Genomic DNA, 20003 nt, shown 5'->3' with positions numbered 1-20003 from the left:
ATAAATTTATTATAGCCATGGAATTAGACCCCTCGTCTACGCTTATGCCATGACGTTTCTCAGGACGAGTTAAATCAAGTCCGTTTACACCCACTAAAAAAGCATTTCCCTATTCCCTATCAAGTGCAAAAGACAGAGATAGAATATAGATCGACGTTCAGTGTAACTCGGTCTCTAGACGATTATAGATTCTATCGATGTGCGTAAGTGAGCGGCACAAAGATAAATAATATTGAACCGTATAAAAATCATTTTATATTTTATACGCATTATGGTAATAGTGTTTTTATATTGTTTTTTTTTTGTTTAGACTACGCAATATGCATAAAAAATTTAGGACTCGGCACCCGGCGCAATTTTGTACCACTATATAGAACGCTCTACAATTGTAAATATATAGGCCACTCAAAAAGATCACAGAATCGACAGAGATTCACAAACAAATCAAATATTATCAAGAATTGTGCATAATATTCGTATGATCGTATAATTTCCAATTTTATTTATAGTTTATACATTAATTAAAAATATAGTAGTATTTAGAATAATAGGGACATTCCATTCAATTTAGAGTTGCTCTGAGATTTATCATCTCGGCCAATCTCGGCTTGGCCAACTGTAATGGCTCTTACACACGACACGACCGTTATTTTACCGATTCGGCAGCCGACCGTCAAACTTAAAATAAAGATGTATTTAACTATGTGTAAATTAAAATTTTGTCGGTTATTACGCTGATCAGCAAAATATCGCCCCGTGTGCAAGAGTCGTAACTGTATAATAACAATAACGTGTTTTTGGCTTCGAGTATATACTATTAGAGGTAGCATGCCACTGCGAAAAGTGTGGCTGAGTGTTGCGAGAGAGAGATAGACAGTATCTCAGTTATGCCTTCTCAATGACGGGAGCCCTGCGGGAGCCAATGGGCGCGGGCATTCATTTCTAACCACACATGTGCGTGTTAGAGTTAGACAATATGTATTGAGATACTGTCTGTTTCTCGCGCACCCAGACACTCTTTGCAGTGGCATGCTACCTCCAGTAGTATATGCTCGAAGGTTTTTGGGGACTTACTCAAGAAACAGTGAAAATAAAAATCTATTCTATCTTGTTTGCAACAAAAATATATTTTATAATGGTCCTGACCAATCCAAAACTGCATTCAGTTGCTCTCTACTTGCATCAGTTTTAGAGATTTTCGATTTTTTTTTCTCAACGGAAGCATTTGCACAAAAACCGACGAATACAGCATGTTTAGCGACTCCAGATGCACATGGAATCGCCTTTGGAAAAACACCTTAATTTTTTGAAAATTTGCATGGAATAGTCCATCGAGTTTCTCAAAAAGTTTTAGAACTGAGAAAATCCTGAAAAAATTCCAGTGAACTATAGGGTGTTACAAATTAGTAGGTCAAGCCATTAATCATATCTTCTTTAGACTAAAATAATGGGACTCTTCTTATGACACTTTTCATTTCGGAGCTTCGTTTTTAAAATAGAGGATGTCAAAATAAGATTTTTAAAAATGATTATTATTGATAGGGATTTTAGAGATATTTATTTCAAATTTGGAACATATTTGTATTTTAGGTATGGTACACTTTCTGTGTAATTTTGGTTTAAAATATCAATGCCGAGGAAAGGGGGGGGGTCAAAATATTTTCTTTAGATATAACGTCTTTTTATTTTATTTTTTCCACTTAGATTTTGATTTGCGGTTCAGTTTGAAATATTGTAACTTGGAAAGAGGGACGGTAAATGTGACGTGGAACAACCCATATATATTTCACAGCTTCTATTCAGCTACTAACTCCTCGTTAATAAAAATTTACTTACCTTTACTTACCGTTACTTACCAACAGATTTGTTTAAAAAAAAATAAAAGATTATAAATAAGAATAGTGTATTTAAAATAAAAATTTACAGATAAGCTACAATATATACATGAAAATATATAAAATCAGCAAAAAGCTCTATTATGTGGAAAAAAAGCATATACGCTAATGACACAATACCATCGTTTTTAATCATAATTTTAATAAAATGTACAATAAATTTCTTTGGCAAATTATAAGTTACTTATAATATTTTTGATAACCATGCTATGCTTCATTTTCTTATCTTCTAAGTAAATTTTAAAGTTTTTTAAAATTCCAATGAGTCTTCTATTGCACAAGTGGCATTTGTTAGGGGAGTAAAACATTTGATTTTTCGGCCGATTCCAAATTTCACTGTGGACCTTTCCTACACATGCAAGTAACAAAAAAAAAATTAGTAAACTTAAAACAATACAGATCAATTACTTAATCAAACCTATTTACAGAGTGTACAAATTTTTAGTAATCTCTGATGCTTATTAAATAATTATTTCAAAAAAATAAATTAAAATTCCCAAAAATAATAAATTTTATAAATAAAAATGGATAAAATTTTTAATATTAAGGCAAATAATCTGAATTCTGGAATTTTAAAGTGATGAACAAATAAAGTATGTTTATGATCACATTGTTCGAGATGATTTTATGCACTATTAATAATAATATTTATAAACAGAAATTCTTATAGGTTGTTAAATGTTAATCTCTAAATCAATTGACCTACTGGAATTTCTGCCAATACTTTTTTCTGACTATTTATTATACGTATACTAAAAATTTCAAAACATTTTGAGAAAACTTATTTATGTTTTGAAAATATTCTAATGAAACCAACCGAAAAGTCAGAAAATAGTTTTCTACCTTTACATCTATATCAAGAAATTGCATGAAACTTAATTTCTTAAGGATTGCCATTCAGAATTATAAGAAAATACATAAAAAAATTATAAATAAAAATGTAGAAATTCCCTTTTATCTATAATATTTAATTGCTATTATTCTCCAATAATTTCTGAAAATGTGACGTATACGTAATTAAAGTTAAAATTTATTCAGTTCAACACCCATAAAACACTCTGTACAAAAAAAAGAAAATAAATGATAGGGGCAGATGCAATTACTCTAAATCATGCAATGTACAAATTAGGTTTAGACATGCAATTCACTAGAATACATACTAGCTTCGTGGCATCAGTTTTAGCTTTGAATCGCAATAAAAAAAAAGCTGTAAAGCATGTTTCAAAATTGATCTGATCTTATATGTTTAATATGAGAAGTGAGAAGCAGTCATTTCAATATGTCATAAAAATCACAAAAAAAAAAAGTTAAAAAAAAACAAAAAAGCAAAAGAATTTTTTATTTTCAGTAGATTTTTATTACTGAAATGACTTCGTCTTGATATTTTTTAAAATAATGGGTTTGTGTGTGATTAGTCGGGTACAGGGAAATAGGCATTAATACTTAAAAAACGAACCTTGGGAAGAGAGAATGTTGATCAGGATAGTAAGTAATGTGCACAACAGTAAAACTACACCTAGAAACGAAATTAATTTAAATAATCGTTTATTATAGAGATCATATTTCAATCAGCTATATAGTTCTGATCCAAAAAACTGTTTTAACATTTCTTGTAATAACATAAATAGGTATACAATAGTTTTCCTCTATACAAGGACACTAAAGGACAAACACTCTTAATAAATATCAATTCATTTTTTTTTTCGTTATTCACAGCCCCTAAACTATGTGAGGTCAAAATGTTCATTGAATTTTACCTCTGCAATTCATTTGATATCATTGTAATAATTTAAAATGTATTAATATTTGAACTAATACTAAAGGGGAGAAGGTAACAATTTCAATACAGCTCTCTATACAGAACGTAACACCAAATCATTTTGAAAGCATTTTTTAGCATGATATTGGGGGACTACACTTATATTAAGAAGGTATTCACAGTATTACTGAATGAAATTGGTACTGACGACGATTTGAACTATTATAAAACAAAACCTACATACAAACGGAGTTCGTAACACATTTTGGTGTGTAAATAATTTGTTAAGTTTAGTATATTTTACGCATAAATACGGATTGTTATATTTGAAGATATGTAAAAATGACTTGAGTTATGTCTACCAAATTAACATATTTATAAACACTTTTCTGATTTACACTGTGATGGAACAGTAATAGAATGTCATGTTAGTGAAAAAATTTTGTTGCTCCAAAGTTCCTAGAAAAGAGACATAAAAGTCAAAGGCATAAACGAAATTGACTGTTATAGCTGCCATACTGGGTATTTTTTATATGACTTAATTAAAGTCAAAGGCATAAACAAAATTAACTGTTATAGCTGCCATACTGGGTATTTTTTACGACTTAATTTTTATGTTCAGTGCATTTTTCAATTATTTTGGCAGAAATATATACCAAAATGGCCATTATCTTAAAGGTGTAGATTATGTTATCATATGACTTTAATTATATATATTTTTTTAATTATTCATCAGATTAAAAAAGAAATAAACTAATGCAAAAAAATTAAAGGGTCAAAAGAATTTCCGAAATTTTTAACAGACTGTATTTAGGTGAAAAATGGTCGTATCTGGAATTAAAGAAAAGCAGTTTTAAGGTCTAAGATTCTAGTTTTTAGATCTTTCGGTGGAAATTTTTTAAGAGCTACGGTTATCATGCAATTCTAAGAAATAGCGTGACAAAAAAATTTTGCAATTTTTTTTATTTTATTTTCTGAGACCACACAATTGGAACAATTTTTTTCAGCTAAGCCATTGCATGGATTAGATAGCTTGTTTATTCAGCTTCAATTTCCTTTTATTTTAAATTTCGATACAACCATTCTTTATCGAAATATTGGAGTTTTAATGGAAAAGGATCCTTTTGTCTTCAATCATCGATATCTCGGCGACAAATGGTGGTACACAGAATTGAAGGGCAGTTTCGAAAACTGGAATAAATTTCCTGTAACATGCTGCCGCAACTTTTCATCTTTTACACGAATTTTAAAAAACTGAAAAAAAAGAGTAATTTATGGTTTTTTAGAAAATTGATGGCTAAATTAGAAATATTCACGAAATGACTAATAAATGTTAAACATGACTTTTACAGTTCGATATACCCAGAAGAACCCTGTGAAGTTTCATCTCGATCTAGCGAACTGTTTCTTCTTTCAAACAGTCAAACTTTTGAAAAAAATCAAAGCCATAAATTACCCATTTTCTCCTTTTTTTTAAAATTCGTGTATGAAAAAAAAATTTTTTTCCGAAAAGTTGTGGCAGCATGTTATAGGAAATTTATTCCAGTTTTCGAAACTGCCCTTCAATTCTCTGTACAACCATTTGTCGCAGAGATATCGATGATTGAAAACAAAAGGATTCTTTTCCATTAAAAGTCCGATATTTCGATGAAAACTGGACGTATCGAAATTTAAGAAAAAGGAAATTGAAGCTGAATAAACAAGCTATCTAGTCCATGCAATGGTTTAACTGAAAAAAAAATTTCCAAGTCCGTGGAGTCAAAAAATAAAAAAACAAAAATTCGCAAAATTTTTTTTTTTCCCACTATTTCTTAGAATTGCATGATAATTGATAAAATTTCGAACAAAAGATCTAAAAACTAGAATCTTAGAGCTTCAAAATGCTTGTTTTTTATTTTTTTAATTCTCGATACAACCATTTTTCACCTAAATACAGCCTGTCAGAAATCACGGAAAAATTTCGGAAATTTTTTTCACCCTTTAATGTTTGGCATTAGTCTATTTGAAAGACAATTTAATATGCTTTAATTTGAAATTTCCTGTTTTAACTTTTAACAAATGAAATTAAGAGTGCTCTATAGCAAATAGGCAACCAGCAATATATTTTTATAGATTTTATTACAGTTTGTCTAAATATGAGTTAATGCACAAATAACAGACTTTCCCCCATTTTAACGCAGATTTTCTATAAAATGGACTTAGTTTGAAACTCAAATTACTTTTTGGTGTAAAGAAATTTGTAATTTACGATGCCGCTTGTTCAAAAGGGGCAAATTACAAGTTTTTAAGCAGTTTAGCTTGTGAATGTCATTATCTCGGACATTGATCTAATTTAGGTGAACTGCATAATATCAATCCATTTGATGTGATATAACAGGGCATTAGTAGGCAAAAAAAACAAATTTCTCAAACAAATGTCACGTCCAATTTTATTACATTTACTTTAGTTTTGGGTCTATCGGTATACGTGAAGGGGGGTGTAATGTGGTAGGTAATTTCACAAATTGCCGTCTGATTTCTTAATTTGTACTGAAATCGAAATATAATTTGTACAGTGCAGTGTTGTTTTATTATGATAAAATTGTTAAAAAAAAATCAGTTTTCAAGACGGAATACCATGTATGATATGTTTTTGAAAGTCAGAGGTAGCCTCCGTATAAATATGACCTCCATTCAAAGCTACACCCTGTATACTCAACAGTTAAATTACATGTCTAAATTTCTTGGTGATACCACTGATTTCTTATGCAAATGTCGAACTCTAGTAATGAGTCAGTTCTATTTAAAATTTTACTATTCACATTCTTTTCTTTATTTTAAATTTGAAAAATTCAGTTATTACTTTAAGCAGTTAATTTAGTTGAGTCAATGGATTGATTTCACACGAGGCAAAAATCCAAAAAAATAGAGAAAACCGAACATGCCACAAATTAAGTTTCGAACAGTTGATCAGGTTTTTTTGTCATATCAGCAGCGTTTAAATAGGCCGTGATGTTAGGAATACCTTTTTAATATAACTACTCAAAGGAAAATAAACAGATGTTTAAAAAAAATCAAATGAACTATTACTTTCCGTAATTAATAATTATAGTACATCAGTTATATAAATATTCTGCTAATGTTTACGCTAATGTAATATTTTGATTTTCTATTGTTATTTTTGAAGAAACTTGCTACACAGGACCTTTTAAATTATACAGAGGTGGCTTCAATACAAATCAAGTCTAATATGTAAGGTACCAACACCATTACAGTAAACGAAAAGACACAAATTTTACAACCACCGAAACACAACCTATTTTCTTTAAAATGTAAATTTATTATTTAATTTGAATAATACTTCGTTTTTAAGTTTCACATTTACATTATAATTCATTCGATGTTACCGAAACAAAACAGAAAAATATAGAATTTTTTTGTTATAGAATGCATGTAGAAAAAATAACGCAATTGCAAAATAGCCGATGTGATGATATTCTTGTTTTAGGGACGCTACTTTAGGGAGAATTATTTGATTTTCCTTTTTTGTACAAAAAATAGGTTATGCTTCTCTACCACATCAACCAATAGTATAAAAATACTGAATGTACACTAATAAAAAAATAAATAACTGTACAAAATCCCTGGAAGATAAAGGTAGGTATGTATACTGTAACTCACGAAACACAATAAGCCCAACACTTACTTACAGGTTATACTTTTCTTACGAGTAATTTTTATGAAAATTTCAAAATTTGACAAATATTCAACAATGAATTATTGATAACTGGTCGAAAGTACCTAAGTAACAATGTATAATTTTTTTACTTTAATCCTACAAACTACCTGTCGGGAATAATAGACACTTTTAAGGCATGGGCTTATTTGTCAAATTGAGAGCAATTTAAATGATAAAAATTGCTGATAAGAAATCTAGACGCAGTCACACCACAAAACGCAACCAGAAAGGAATTAGTCTGTAATTGGAAAATAAGAAAACATAAAAGCAAACGGTTTCGTCATTGGTGTACACAAAGAGAGAAAAAAATGTAAATGTTTCATAATTCTATTCCCAAGACTGAAAACTAGTAAGAAAGGAAAAGTTGTTAATACACCTTGAAGCAAATTATAATGTGATTAAATTAAGATTAAATGTGAAAAAAGCATATTTTCGTTGTTAACACACGATTGTAGTTAAATAATAATTGAGCCGTTAGAAATGAAAGTGGAAATATCAGTATTGCCAATTTTAAAAGCACCAATATCATAAAATATAATAAGTTCAACAATCAAAATCAGGGAGTTTAAAAAAACAATATTTTTGTAAAAAAAACCTAATTGAAATGAATTGATTTTAATTAATTTAAAAAACGTTACAAATAGTAGTTACTTTTAAAACTGACAAGGCAAACTATATATCCAATATTATATTCTTAAATTTTTTTACTCGACTATAAAGTTTACTTCTTCGTATAATTTGTGTACATCAATATTTTTTTAATAAATCCCAGAATCAGTTTGCCAGGACTGCTCTAAAACAATTTTCAGTTTGCCTCAAAAACTTCTTCGCTACAATTTATCCAGTGTATTTTCAAAACTATGTACAGTATGTTCCGGTTTATGGATATACAGACCATTAACACAACAAACGTAAAGATTAAGTAGGCTAATAAATAGCATAATTAGAAACTAAAAGTTTTCCAATACACATGTCCGCAAATGACCCGTTTTAATATTACGTTAAGAGGGCCAGCCTGATGACACCCAGACCAGTCTAACAGGACAAAGAACAGACCGCGGGACGCCCCAGGGTTCCAGAAAAGGTCCACGGCAGATTGGCGCGAGCGACGAGGTACATATACATGCGAGCGACTCCACACCACGACGACTCTCCAGCAAACGCTCTGGATTCTAATACATCCTACACCTTCGGACTTGACCCTTTTTTTATTTATTATTATTATACCACGAAATTGCTTAACTATGCCCACAGTCAGGAAATACACATCAGACGACTGACGTTGACAACTGTCCAGATTCGCTTCCAGTCGGTTTGCTAAATAACGCGATTTCAATTCTCCTTATCTCTGCTGTATTTCCCATGTTGCGCATACGATATTTAAGTGTACTAAAAATTACACTGCAAATTCTTTTTATTCGTCTCCACAATAAAAACTGCAGAATGCTAAAAAATTTTTTTTACAATAAGACTTTGGGACTGCTTTCTAACTCTTTTGGTGACCAATTTGTTGGAGACGTGACTCAACATCTGGCGCTCCTGAAATAATGTAAAGGCAATATCTTTGCAACATGCGATGCTTCACCGTTGAGATACAAAAAACATTGATTTAACACTGAAGCAAATTAAACTTGAAAATGTTCTGTTACAATGCGCGATACTTCCTCGTCAAAGGTTCGAAGCTAACCGACTATATCGAAATTAAGTAAAGTAAAAAATCTTCATTACGACGAGCGACATTTCACCTTTGAAGTTCCGAAGTTTACTGACTCAAAAAGCAAAATCCAATGATTTTTAAGTAGTTGTACTTTTTAAATATGTATAGCGTTATTAGAATATATCCGACAAAATATATTTAAACATTTGTTTTTTACTTATTGCATTAATGGTATGTGACAAACACCTATAAATCAGAACACCCTGTATATAAAGAAGTTTACACCTGTATAAAAATTAATCTACATGGCATACAGAATTTTATAAAGAATAAGATTGTACCACCTTTTTTAATCATAAAGAAATTTCTCTTTTTATAATCTTGAAGCATTTCCAAATTAACGAATCATATCCGAGGAAATTATTTTTAATATACTTCTTCAACTATTTACAACTCTCTTTTCAATAAGCAGTCCGGCAGCACTGACCCCAGGACCGGTTATTAAAATGCCCACCACAAAAAAGGAACCAATAAAAAACAAAAAAAAACAAGTGAAAGGCTCTCACAAATCAAAGCACACATGCGGAAAACACCTCCATGACGCGTCAGCCTATATCAGCATCACCGTTGAGCATATTATTACGGCCATAAATGGCTTGTCTGTAACTGTACCTATTGACTGTGGGCGACGGCCTGTCCGGTATGGGAGGGGGCACAATTCCTACGGCGCCGTCCATCAGCGTCACCCCGCCGCTGGCCTCGTCAACTTCACCTATGCTGTTCTCCGCCAAGCTTATACCCAGCTCTGGGTACTGCGACATCTTCGAACGCAACATGTACGAGTATGTTCTGTAACGCTTTAGCTACAAGAAATATATTATGATGACCGTGAGAAATATTATATCAGCAATAAAGTAAGCATCATACAACACTTCATGGGATAATTAAAATGTGAAAATAATATATTTCCTACTTGTACGCTTATGACACTCACTGACACGCATCAGTTGCATGATGCATACTTTATCGGGAAGACTGTGTATTTTCTGTAACATCTTACCTCATAATTTAAATAAGCTTCTTTTTCCTTGTAATTCTGTACAACCTGCGATTTAGAACCTTTTTCAGGGGGCGACCTTCGATGCTCGTCCAACATAGCTTCCAGTCTCATTACTCTCTCCTCGTGATCTGCCAGCTGTTCTCTCTAAAAATATAACGAATTAGCATCCACCGAAACCTTCCATTTTACGTAAATTCCTCACCAAATTCAACTTTGTATGGCTGCATGGCAAGAGCGGCCTTTGGAACTTCTTCTGAGATCCGACGGCTGCCTCCAAAGGCGGGGCCGAAAAGCTGGCGCACACGAAATTTATCGTGTCTATCCAGGACTGCAGTTCCTTCGAATCACTACAACGAAACGTGCAAAAAAATAAAAACGTAAATGTTTTAACACAAAACTTACCTAGTTTGAAATAGATATTCGGCTTGGTCTGCCGTCTGTAGCCTGAACACGTACTGCTTCTTCGTGTAGTCCGATGCCTTGGTGGCGAGAGCGTGATGTATCCGGATGGCGTTATGCAGGTTGTCGCCCATCTGGTTCTTCCTGAAGCCATTCTCGTCCTTGTGTAGGTACAATACGAGATCCCGCAGCGTGCAATAGAACATCTTCCAACTACGCTTGTGAAACGGTGCTAGAAAAATGCAGCAAAGGCCTTCGAAACAGCTATTTTGTATTGCAACATGCTTTGCAGGCTTAATTCTAACCTACATAGTTGTTAATGGACAACAGCACTGCCGTCTTCTCCGAAAAATCTGAAGGGTGTTTAGTGCAACAGTAAAATAATAAAATGAATGATAGTTTCATTGAAGACACAGTCCATTTGCCCATTAGAGTGTTATATGTGAAATATTTTTTATAAATCAAAGGAAATTAATTAATCTGAGAAAATAGGATAAATTGAAAGGTAGTTTGAAGAAATTTGTAATACTGAAATTAAAATTTGCAATTATTAACACTGCGAACGGAAGCGACATAAATGAAGAGTAAACAACTTATGCAGATACATTTTTTGAACTTAATCACCAATTTTAAATAAAATTCATAACTCTAATGGTAGTTTTCAAGATATCACAAGACTCTTAAGGGTGTACTGTAACAGCGTACCAAAACTAAAAGGGCGTCACATTTTTCGATATGACTTCTTATAGAGGGTGATTCATAAATTGTGACCAAAAATTTAACATCCTTTGGTGAATTTTAAGGGGTCTTTCCTATGAAGTTTTTATCTAGGATGCTTTGTTAAAAAGATACAGGGTGTTAAATTTAAAAAAATATTTTTAATTTTTTTAAATAATTCAAAAACTAGTAAGTGAAATAATTTGAAACTGGACAGATGTATTTATGTAAACATTGTCCAAAATCTGAGGGTATCGGTGGCATATTTGTCTAAATAAAATAGTACACCACTGCTTTACGGTTAAATTATTTAAAAAAATTAAAAATATTTTTTGTAGTTTAAGGAAAAGATAAAAACTTTACAGGAAAGACCCCTTAAAATTCACCAAAGAATTCGAGGTTTCTTTTTTGGTCACAATTTATGAATCATCATGTATATCCTCTTACTCTCGTAAAGATTTATGTATTCTAATGAATATGCAGATACATCTTCTTTTAAACTTTAACAAGCTGCATCTCCAATGGCAATTTTTTATATGACAAAGTATTGTTAAATTTGGATGAAGAGATCATTTGTGCATACTATAAAATTTGTTCAAAAATGAAATAAAATATTTTTTCCAGTAGCATGAAATGATGTTTGATGAAAATACAGCCAACATACCTCATAATTACATGCATCTAGTTTGAGGAGGCTTAATTTTTTCATGTTAAATGCCATTTTATTCATGTATTGTGCACAAAAAATGTTACATTTGTTGAGAAAGTATTTTTTTTAATCTTATCCGTCATTAGTAAATGTTTAAATAAGATATTTCATATGGGCAACAAAACATTTTTTTACTTTTACATGTGGTTACACGCCATATTTTATAATAAATAATTAATCAATCATTAACTTCTTTAATTATTTTTCAGACAGTAAAACTGCCTAAAATAATTTTCAAGAAATATATTTTTTTAAATATTTCTAACTCTAAAATAGAAAAATATTCTTTAAAACCAGAGATTATGAATTTTATTTCATGGAATTTATTGTTAATGTGCGGTTGACTCTGCAATAGTTTGTTTACTCTCTCAACAAAAATATGTAAACCAGTAAAAACATACCATTATTCCTTAAGTATCTTTTATTACTATAAAAAATTCTGGATTATTTGTTAGAGATAGTAGAAAATTCTACAAACCTTTAAAATGGATAATATTAGTTGCCAATCCTATAATGTCAATATCAATCCTTAGTTTTAATAACAAGTAATAATAATGAATCGGAATAAAATTGAAGGTGTAGTGTATGTAACTTATGACCGAATTATGCATAAAAAAACATTAAAACCCCCTTTAATCAATACTCAAAATCACCATTATAAAGGGATGTTAAATAAGTTCTCGCTGTTTTTCAACATATTGGCCTTACCAGAACTGCAAGATGGTAACAAACCTATAAAGAAAGACTATAAGCAAGTGTGAAAGTTGATGTATGTTATTTTATTGTTGACTTTTTTTTCATAATATGTATTAAACAAGTCGAATTTCGTGTCAAAAAAGAGATGCGGGGAATTTCACCGCACTTTATTCAAAAGAAATCAGCAGCTGAAGCATACAACATACAGACTTACAGCGACCATGTTCTGTTGAAGATAAAGAACGCTCTGGCGCACCGAAACAGTTTGAAGATGAAAAATTGGGGACATTAGTTCATGAAGACTCATGTTGGACGCTAGCTGAATTTGCAAAATCATTAAGTGTTGATCCCACAACAATTTTGAAATGTTTGAAAGGATTAAGAATTATTCAAAAGCAAGGACATTGTATGTCGTACAAAGCCGGGAGATGTAAGTGTGAACAGCTGCTTCAACGTCAGAAAAGGAAAACTTTTTTGCATCATATCGTAATTTCTGCTCTGCATTTGGTAGGATTAGCTGGATGTAGTTTATTATGAGCTGCTAAAACCGAATGAAATCATCGTGGGAGATCGCTATCGACTACAATTGATGTCTTTGAACTGAGAAGGAAAAATTGTTCCGCAGAGAAACGACCAAGTGATTTTGCAGCATGACAATGCGCATCCACATGTTGCAGTACAGATGAAAACCTATTTGGAAACACTTAAATAGTCCTACCGCACCCGCCATATTCAGCAGACATTGCCCCATGGGAAAAAGTAATGGACAATAATTCCAGCGACATTTTTTTTACTCATTTTTTTAAATAAAGCATTAATTTTCACGAAAAACTGCGAGAACTTGTTCAACATCCCATTAAACACCTTATAGGTACGGTGTTTCAAGTTGGGGAAACATGTTGAAAATAGTAATTTCAATAAAAATTTACCATTACTGAAAAATAAACTTGTTATGGAAAAAAACCTGTCAAAATCAGATTATCTGTTAGTGAGAAACTGAATTTTGAAATTGGGCCCATTTTTGGTGGTGCGTTAATTTTAATTTTATTTTGTCAAATTTCCTGACGGTTACAAACCAACATAATTTTTATGCCTTCCTTGAGATATCGGACAATAAAATAGTTACAGTTTTTTGTAATACCTATTAAGTACATCTTGATTATGCAATATTTAGATAAAATATTTTAAAGTTCTATTGATAACAACAGAAGCATCTAAAAAAGAAATAACAAACAAAAGTGTTTTCAATTTGTCTCGAAATGTGCTCATTAAATGTTTTTTAGATGTGTCTCTTCATATTCATAAAACATATTTTATCTGTTACTTATTGTACTTATTGTTGTTAAGATCGTTACTTACACCACTAGAATTTTCAAAAAATTGTTTTTTTGTTTTTTTGCTTAAAAGGTAGTGTGAACCTTCTAGAATATGAGGCAAAAGGTTTTATACATTAAAAACAATTTTTTTTTGTTTAATTTTGCGCTTTTCCTGAAGCGTGTCGGGCATCTCTCATAAGGCTACCTGCGCTATGAACATACTTGCTCGGAAGGTACCGCGTACCTTCTTACCTATTCATTTATAACTTCTCTAATACACTCATAGATGTCGTTAGGGAATACGCGTGTACAATTCAAGCAATATATATTCAAATAAAAGTACGTTAGTGTAGCGTCAGTGCACGTTCATGTTTAAAACTCATTTAAACGCGTTATTTCCCGAAATATGCATTTTTACAAAACTGCATACACCATAACCAACAATTTTCAATATTTTCCTTTGAAATTTTAACCACATATTTAAAACATTTTGAAGAGAACACATGGATTTTTCAATAAGTTAATTTAAACAATTGTTATAAACAAATAACTGCCCATTTTTTCATCAAAAATTTAATGTTTTACTCCAAGCACTTGCCAATTTTACAAAAAACAATATTTTTACAATTCCATGCCTAATAACATACTTAAACAATTTTTTTCTATTAGCTTTCCTTCTATTTAAAAAAAAAATTGTCAAAAACACGCTTTTTTTAGGCCATTACAGTGGTGTAACCCCTTAACTGAAACATACTTAATAATTATTATTACAAAAAATTGTAATTATTTTATTGATTGATATCCCCGAAAACGAAAAAAAAATGTTAATTTTAATGTGGGTGCATTAAAACAATAACGAAATTTTACAAAATATAAGAACTACTTCGTTTTGGTCAGTGAAACTAAAAACAATAAGTCAATGTTTTTCTAAATGAGTAGCTATTTAGTTTTTTCCTTAAAACCTGTCTCACTATTTTGCTAATGGGTAGGACAACTTATTTCAATAATATAATCAACTGTGATGAGAAACAGCCAGCATACTCCACAGACCTAAATCACTGTTACTTTTTTTTAAGATCCTTAAAGTCGTTTTACATCTATATTAAAAATATTGTTCTTGGAAATAAAAACAACAAATTTTTAGAATTTCCCAATGTTTTACTTAGTTATTTTTTCTAGACAACTTCAATTAACTGTTATTCTCCTTCTTTGGTAAAATTATTTAAGAATCATATAAAAATCTACAGAAAAACTGTCTATAAAGGTGTGACTGCCTTTACAAGTATTCTTAATAAATTAAATGGTACACGATTATTCTGAACACACAAATTGCCTTGAAATTTCAAGTGTCTGAGTCACACCAAAATGTTTATAAACAAAAAAGTTCAAGTATCTTTATCGGCAAGTGAGACAGGCTCTTACTGCTTACAATGCTAACAAAGACAAAAACTCACTTCTTTTGGCATTAGCTTCGTAACAGCACTTCCTCATGACGTAACCTTTCTTGTACTCCACCGCATTGGCAGAGATGGGAACGTCCAGGAATGGGTTTCCGCCCAAATTCACGGCTTCATTGTTCCTCATCTGGGGCTGCGCACTGGCTTCCTCGTTCTCTTCGTCTCTGAAAAATAATATATTTTAAGGCCTGCGCGATCGATTTTAAAGTTACACATACAGTGCCCACTCTAGTGGGTAATTCTTTATGGCGTGGTATAGCTGTTTCAAGACCTCTCTGGGGAAGTTTTCACATTCATTGAGACCGGCTAGGTTTTCTATGAATTCATTGCACGTCATCTTCCTGCCGATGTTCTGGCCATGCAGGTCGGTGTTGAGCAACATGATGGCGCACGTCAAAGTGTGAACAGCATCTAATACAAAATTATCGAGTGTACAATTTTATTAATATTACACAGGGTGTCTCATTTAAGACGGACTCTTCTGTAAAATGAGTTAAACAGAAATGAAAAATTAAATAATTCATTTTAACACAAAAATTTGAAGAAATAAATTTGCGACACTTTTTTGTGCTGTTAAAATGGGACACCCTGTATAAAATTTGACAGTATAAATTTAAATGCACGTACCTTGTGAATTAAATGAACCCGGGTTACAGTCTAAATATCTCTTAGAAAAATGAACGAGAACTCTCTCCCTCTCTTGAGTTTCACCAGTGAGAGAGAATTGTTTAAGGAACTTTCGTAAAGCTATATCTAACGTATCTTTTTCGAAGTTAAAATACTTTAAGTATTCCTCAGCCACAGCCCTACTGAAATCGTTACTGAAAAGGAAATATTTGTGTTGATTTTCAATCGTCTCTAAGCGAGCGTGACTTACTTTTTGCTTAAATGTCTTGAAACGTCGGATTTCTTGAACCCATCGAGACTATACAACCTCTTGGCCAACCTGATCGCCGAAGGCATGTCCACTGCTTTTGGTGAGTAATGGAAGCTGTGAAGACTTTCCACATCACTCTCGTCCTCCGAGGATAAGGGGGATGACTTGTTAGCACCTTCCTTTACGCTCTCCTCTTCGTAATCACCTTCTAGAGTCGAATCACTTGATATCTGGCGAGAAAATGTATGCGAAGAATTAGATACTTGTTTATTAATAGAATTATTTGAGTCAGCACTAAGGCTAATTTACATTTTACAATGTCAGTGCAACTTATAATGACACACGTCGCATTGACTGACTTTTTATAGTTGACGTGAGGCAAATTTATGTCTTCTTTACAAAGGTGCTAATTGCAGTATTAAAACTACATAAATGAGCTTGAATCTGTGTCTGAATCCTGCAAGGGTTTGGTTACGAAAGTTTTAATTTATTTTCTACTTTTTGATAAATATGTTTAATGGAGGACATAGAAACAACATTGAATTTTAAATGTATAGGGTGTCCCAATTTATAGGTGCACACCTCTAATAGAGAAGTAAATAGAACCCTAAAAATGTGCATATTTGGAAATTATAACTTCTTCAAAATGGCAAACCATAAATTTTCCGACTTTTTTGAGATGTCAATTTTTGAAATAGTGCATTACAATTTTTTTTAAGCTCTATTACCTCAATGTTATTCTACACACCATAGCTAATGTTAATGGTTAATCAATTATTAAAAATCAATTATGCAAAAAAACAATGGAAAATATTTGACCAAAAGTGCAAAACTACTTTTTTAGATAAATTTAAAAAAATTAAATGAAAATATAAAATATAATTTAAAAAGTTGAAAATACATCAGGAAATATATTTAAACAAAAATATTAATTAATATTAATTATACAAAATTAAAAATAATAACAAATTTTTATAAAAATTGGTAGTATTTGGAATGTTAATTTTGCAGAAGAAAAAACAATGTTTAAAAAACTGAAAAAAATCAGCTGACAAAATTTGTAGGTTCAATATGTCCTATCCTATTTTTTATTTTTTTTTTAAATTTTTTAAACCTACTTATTTTCTTGCTTATTTTTGTAAATATTTGTTAACAAGTTTTATAAAAAATATCTTGGCAATTTAACATCCAATATGTTTACTTTCCACGGCATTACCTATTATTTAATAAATTAATTATAGCATTCGGTGAATGAAATGGAATTTACATAAAAAGAATTTACTCAATAGTAACATTCCTTGAAGTTTGTTGTAAAAGTTCTATATTTATCCTAAGTATTTCATGGTGTAATGGTTTTTCCTGATACAGATCATTTTATGAGTTATAAGGTAGTTTATTGTTTTAATACAGCTATATATACTTCATAATTAAATTCCTGAGTTTATTTTCTCAAGAGTGGGCTCAAAAATTGTGAAAAATCTTATTTAATTTGAAGAATAACAAATACATATATAGATACTTCATATATCGGCACTTGAACATTTCTTTTAAAAGGACATCACTTGAAAAAGCTGTCTTCAAAATGCAGAAATAGTTGAGCTTAGCTATCACGGTTAATTACAAATTTATATATCATGAAAGTTCAAAGTATTATCTATTAGAAACATGGGAGACTATACAGGGTGTTAGAAGTTTGACTGCTTTAATTTTAACAGATAGAATACATTAAAATAAACAAAAAAACCTTATATGACATGGGTCAAACTCAACCATTTCCGAGAAAAAAATTATCAAAATCTCCAACTTGATGTACAAACGTTCAATTAATTAAGGAATATCGACATAACTGCGTGCATAGAATGGCATAAAATACAATGTTTATCACTTTTTTGAAATTCTTTATTCTAAATAATAATTAGCGTTGTAATAAATTTAAAATTCGATAAAATTCATATCGAGCAATGTGACAACGGCGCGGTGAATAACACGACGTATTCAGTTGGTATCTGGAATTGGACTGTATCTGAGTGTTTTTTGTGTACCACTATTTCCTTTTCTTGAGGTGTTTTCCAGTGAGTGCGCGAAAATTGGATTCAATGGAGTCATGCGTGCATCGAAAATAGTGGTGGACATTTGTGCGTTTAAAAATTACTGAATTTTGCTTTTTGGTAAGTACCTAAATTATTTTAAATATGTATGATTATTTGGACGACGTGAACATTTGAGTACTTTAATTATATATTTCTCAAATACGTAATTTGATTAAAAGTTAAGTTCCTGTTTTAAGAGATTCATAATTACAAAATTCGAGCACAATACTATCTTCGTACTACAAAATCGATACATTTTATTTTATTTATTTAAAAACTGGAAAACAATTGTATTGAAATTTACTAAATGTTTCACAATAATAGTTGTTTACATTTTTGCCGTAGGACAAGTCTGCCGACTTGTACAGATAGTGTGCATCAGCAGGTTAAGAGCTGTTGTTACGTTGTGATGAAACTCCCCAATATGAATACTCGTTGTATTTTGAAAACTGTTAATCTTACGCCCCCTGTAATATACAACTTTTTTGTTCATTTATGATTATTCTATCTTATGCTGAAGTAATGGCAGTCAAACTTCTTACACCCTGTATAGTATGTATTTTGCAATTTAGACAACTTGACTAAAAAGTTATTTCTTTAGCATACTTAGGTATTTGGTATTAGAGAATATACAGGATGTAACTTTACATAGGAGTCAGTTTTTTATATGAGCGTGTTCATCAGTAGTGCCTTTTTTAACTAACAAAGTAGCAGAGAGGAGAAAAATTGTAATACAAAAATAATTTTGTAAAAACAGACTGCTTTTGTATGACTTAGCAACCTGTTATTTTAAAATCAATTTTTTTTTATCAATGAGGACAAAACGATAAACTGTTTTAAAATTTTTGAGTATTCTTGCAAAAATTTATATTTATTGCACGATTTATTAAATATTAACTAATATTGGTATGTGGATAGGCTTACTGCAAGTACAGCTAATGTATGTTTTAAAATAATTATTACTGCCATTATAAAAAATGTACATACTAACAAATATATAAAAATTCTTACTAATTTGAGATATTTTAAATATTTATATAGGCATTATCAGATTTTTAAAAAAACTATTTAATAATTTTTTAAAGCATGTGTTTAGTTTGTCAATCTCAGTGTCATCTCATTTAAGTAAACTACATAATAATAATCCACTTGGTGTGATATGACAACACCGCTAGGTGGACAAAAAAAAAAAGAAACAGCCAATGTTAATTCTGCAAAGTGATAATAAGCGAATATATCAACATTTCATTTTATTACATTTACTTTAATTTTCATTTTATCGGTTTACGAGAAGGCGTTCATAATACTTAGATAATTGCATGCCTTTCTATGTGAAGTATTAGTTTTTGCTAGAATCGAAGTAGAATTAGCGCAGTGTTATGTTTCATTAAGCTTAAATTGCTATAAAATTTAAACTGGTATTTAGTGAGATGTCTTGTGTGGAGTATGTAGGCTTATAAAATTATTTATTTCAGTATTTGGTGATGGTGTGGTGTGTTTGTGCGTCTTCATTGTTTAAATCATTTGTGATATTATTAAAAAAAACATGTATACGACTCAAGAAAGATGAGATTTGACAACAATGCATGCCGTAGCTCTTAAAACTTGAAACACTTTAGTACCTTTAAAATAAAGTAAAAGAATTTTAAAAAT

At 30.9% G+C, this 20003-nt stretch overlaps 1 protein-coding gene across 6 annotated transcripts in view; it reads right to left on the bottom strand.

Annotated features, from left to right (window-relative positions):
* Positions 1 to 1911: 1911 nt before the first annotated feature.
* Positions 1912 to 20003, bottom strand: part of LOC108909199 (PH and SEC7 domain-containing protein 2) — a 156278-nt gene continuing 138186 nt past the window's right edge. For 4 of the 6 annotated variants that reach the window (XM_018713448.1, XM_018713451.1, XM_018713453.1 and 1 more), the window contains 10 exons: positions 16261 to 16490; positions 16011 to 16204; positions 15602 to 15794; positions 15381 to 15547; positions 10492 to 10741; positions 10292 to 10436; positions 10090 to 10233; positions 9702 to 9892; positions 3352 to 3411; positions 1912 to 2244 (listed from right to left, as the gene is read on the bottom strand). In XM_018713448.1, coding sequence (XP_018568964.1) covers positions 2229 to 2244; positions 3352 to 3411; positions 9702 to 9892; positions 10090 to 10233; positions 10292 to 10436; positions 10492 to 10741; positions 15381 to 15547; positions 15602 to 15794; positions 16011 to 16204; positions 16261 to 16490 — 1590 coding nt within the window. In that variant the 3' untranslated portion in view covers positions 1912 to 2228. The remainder of the gene's footprint in view (positions 2245 to 3351; positions 3412 to 9701; positions 9893 to 10089; positions 10234 to 10291; positions 10437 to 10491; positions 10742 to 15380; positions 15548 to 15601; positions 15795 to 16010; positions 16205 to 16260; positions 16491 to 20003) is intronic. The other 2 variants (XM_018713449.1, XM_018713452.1) reach the window with 2 other exon arrangements.

The sequence above is a fragment of the Anoplophora glabripennis genome, unplaced genomic scaffold (genome assembly GCF_000390285.2).
Source record: "Anoplophora glabripennis isolate ALB-LARVAE unplaced genomic scaffold, Agla_2.0 scaffold305, whole genome shotgun sequence".
In the NCBI taxonomy this organism is placed as follows: domain Eukaryota; kingdom Metazoa; phylum Arthropoda; class Insecta; order Coleoptera; family Cerambycidae; genus Anoplophora; species Anoplophora glabripennis.
This window is presented reverse-complemented; position numbering and strand designations above follow the sequence as displayed.